The sequence below is a fragment of the Oratosquilla oratoria genome, chromosome 5, assembly GCF_046742065.1.
Source record: "Oratosquilla oratoria isolate Oo_2021 chromosome 5, ASM4674206v1, whole genome shotgun sequence".
NCBI classification, from domain to species: Eukaryota; Metazoa; Arthropoda; class Malacostraca; order Stomatopoda; family Squillidae; genus Oratosquilla; species Oratosquilla oratoria.
The window spans coordinates 21,871,814-21,874,313 of NC_134781.1; the positions used below are offsets into that span (position 1 = coordinate 21,871,814).

At 48.4% G+C, this 2,500-nt stretch overlaps 1 protein-coding gene across 5 annotated transcripts in view; it reads left to right on the top strand.

Moving 5' to 3' along the window:
* The window catches only part of DCX-EMAP (Doublecortin-domain-containing echinoderm-microtubule-associated protein), a 128,224-nt gene that overhangs the window by 106,692 nt on the left and 19,032 nt on the right, over nucleotides 1–2,500 (top strand). For all 5 annotated transcript variants that reach the window (XM_076185020.1, XM_076185023.1, XM_076185021.1 and 2 more), the window contains one exon: nucleotides 2,391–2,500. This exon is cut by the window's right edge and continues 40 nt beyond it. In XM_076185020.1, coding sequence (XP_076041135.1) covers nucleotides 2,391–2,500 — 110 coding nt within the window. The remainder of the gene's footprint in view (nucleotides 1–2,390) is intronic.

Here is a 2,500-nt window from a genome sequence, read left to right on the forward strand (position 1 = left end):
TAATACTCATCTGTATTAACTCTTTTTTTTTTTTTTTTTTTTTTTTTTTAGTATCATTAGGTTCTTGGTTGTGATTATAAGATCTTTATATCAGTGCCGGGTTTGCTGTTGAAATGAAATAATTTTCTATTTTTTTTCTTTTTGTCATTTTGTTTAATCAGTTTTATATTGATCTCGTTCCTTCTTTTACCTTATTTCACCTTAACACGCTCCATTGTATTCTAAAATTTTCATCGGTTTTGGTTAAGTTTAGTTTAATTTAGTGTTTTGCTTTACCTTACCTTACTTTATATCATTTTTCTACCAGCTTCTATTCAGTTCTATTTGTCCTTATTTTCACTAGAATTAAAATCGTTATCTTGCAATGAATTTCTTGACAATGCATTTTAATCCATTGATCCCCTGCCTCCCCAATGATAAATAAAATTATTTGACGACAACCAAAATAAAACGCATTTGACTCCCTAATCCCATCTCCCTAACGGAATAAAATCGCCTGTCGTTAACCAGAATAAAAATCATCAAGTCTGTCGCCAGCGTGAAGATGTTAATAGTCTCTTGATCTACGATCTTGATCTTTCTTGTAACGAGCGCTACTGACACGTACGTGTACCACGTGATTGTTCTACGTGTACAAATACAGTGTTCACGTGATGTATGTCAAGTCAGGGACTCATAGCTATATATGTATATATATATATATATATATATATATATATATATATATATATATATATATACACGCTCTTTCATATGTCTTTCCATAAATCAGGTTACCATTTCCCCTTCATATTATTTCTTCTCGTATAACAAGTGGAATGCCATAACCCTACGTAAATAGTGGGGGGGAGCAACGCCCCCCTTCCCCCCCAAGTATCCCCCCCCACCCCCACCCTGACTACACCACTAGTCTACACGTTTTCGTACACTGCCGTGGTCACTGAGAATTCGGTCCGACCCCTTGATGGTGCTTGCGTGGGCACGAAGAAGGCTCTCAGGGTTGCCAGATGTCGCTGGACACAACTTCCACACGTAAACAGACTCAGTCAGTCGGGGGCGCTCGCTGCATAGCCACCCCCAGGTGATTCCAGTCGCCCTAGAATCCAGTCGTGTGTGGAAAAGAACCGTTCTAGATTTGTTCCAGGAGCGCTAGCGAGGTCCTAAGGGACATGTTGACCTGTTTCCTAGTTCTAGAAAACCCTCCAGTGACGCGCAGAGACCTAAAAAAGGAGATTAAGAGGGCTTAAGCCCCAGACTTCATAAAGCTTAGAAAGTCGAGTTTTTTGTTCATTAAGGATTTTGAACACCGGTTTATTAGTCAAGTGTGATAAGTCTGGTGATAACACAGTCAACAGCAATCATGCAGCACGGACATGTTCTTGTGAGCGGGGTCCGCTAGACTTGAGGACTCCGATCCCCCCCTCCCCATCCACCTTTCCCCCTCCTTAGAAATTGCTCCAATCATTACAACCTACTTTCCGGCCACTGATCCTTCCCCCCCTTCCCCACACTCTCTTCCCCAATCCCCCACCTCCCCTCTCCACCCACTCCCTCCATAGTCCACCCCCACCTTCCCCTTCCTTCTCCAAATTCTCCCTATATCACCCTATTTTCTTTTACTCCCCCATCCCTTCCCCTTCCTCACCCCTTAACCTTCCTCACCCCTTCCCCTTCCTCACCCCTTCCCCTTCCTCACCCCTTCCCCTTCCTCACCCCTTCCCCTTCCTCACCCCTTCCCCTTCCTCACCCCTTCCCCTTCCTCACCCCTCACCCTTCCTCACCCCTTCCCCTTCATCACCCCTTCTCTTCATCACCCCTTCCTCTTCTTTCCCTCTATAAATCGGACTCTTCCATATCCACTCCCCACTCGTTCACTCCTCCTCCTCCTTTCCCTTCCTCACCCCTTCTCACCTTCACCCAAACCTTCCACCCCAACATCACCCCCTACTACCCCTTTTCACCCCAACATCACTCCCACCCACCCACTCACCTACTCCAACCTCACCCCCTCCTCACCCCTTCATCACCCCTTCCTCCATGACCTACACCAAACCCACTCATCACTCTCACACCTGTCCTCACCCTCCTCTCACCCCCACACACCACCTCTCCCTCACCCCCAACCCCACCCTCTCCTTAACCCCATCTACGGACCTCTCCCTACCCAACCCGGCCTCAACCCCTCGCATCTAACCACTTCATCCTTAACCCCACTCTCTTTCCCAACCCCCTCCCACCCAACCCCACCCCCAACCCCGACCTCCTCCCCCTCCCTCCCGCCTCCTCCACGCACATGCCGCACCGCACGGCGGCGGAGGCCGAGCGGATCGAGCGTTGGGACAACCTCGAGCCCAACTAGGTGGCACCTTTCCTTAACTCCGCAACCTCAGTTACGGCTACCGCGGCGGCGACACGCGCCGCAATCTATGGGTGCTGCCTTCGGGGGAGCTCCTTTACTACGTGGCAGCCGTAGCCGTCATCTTCGAGCGAACGGACGATA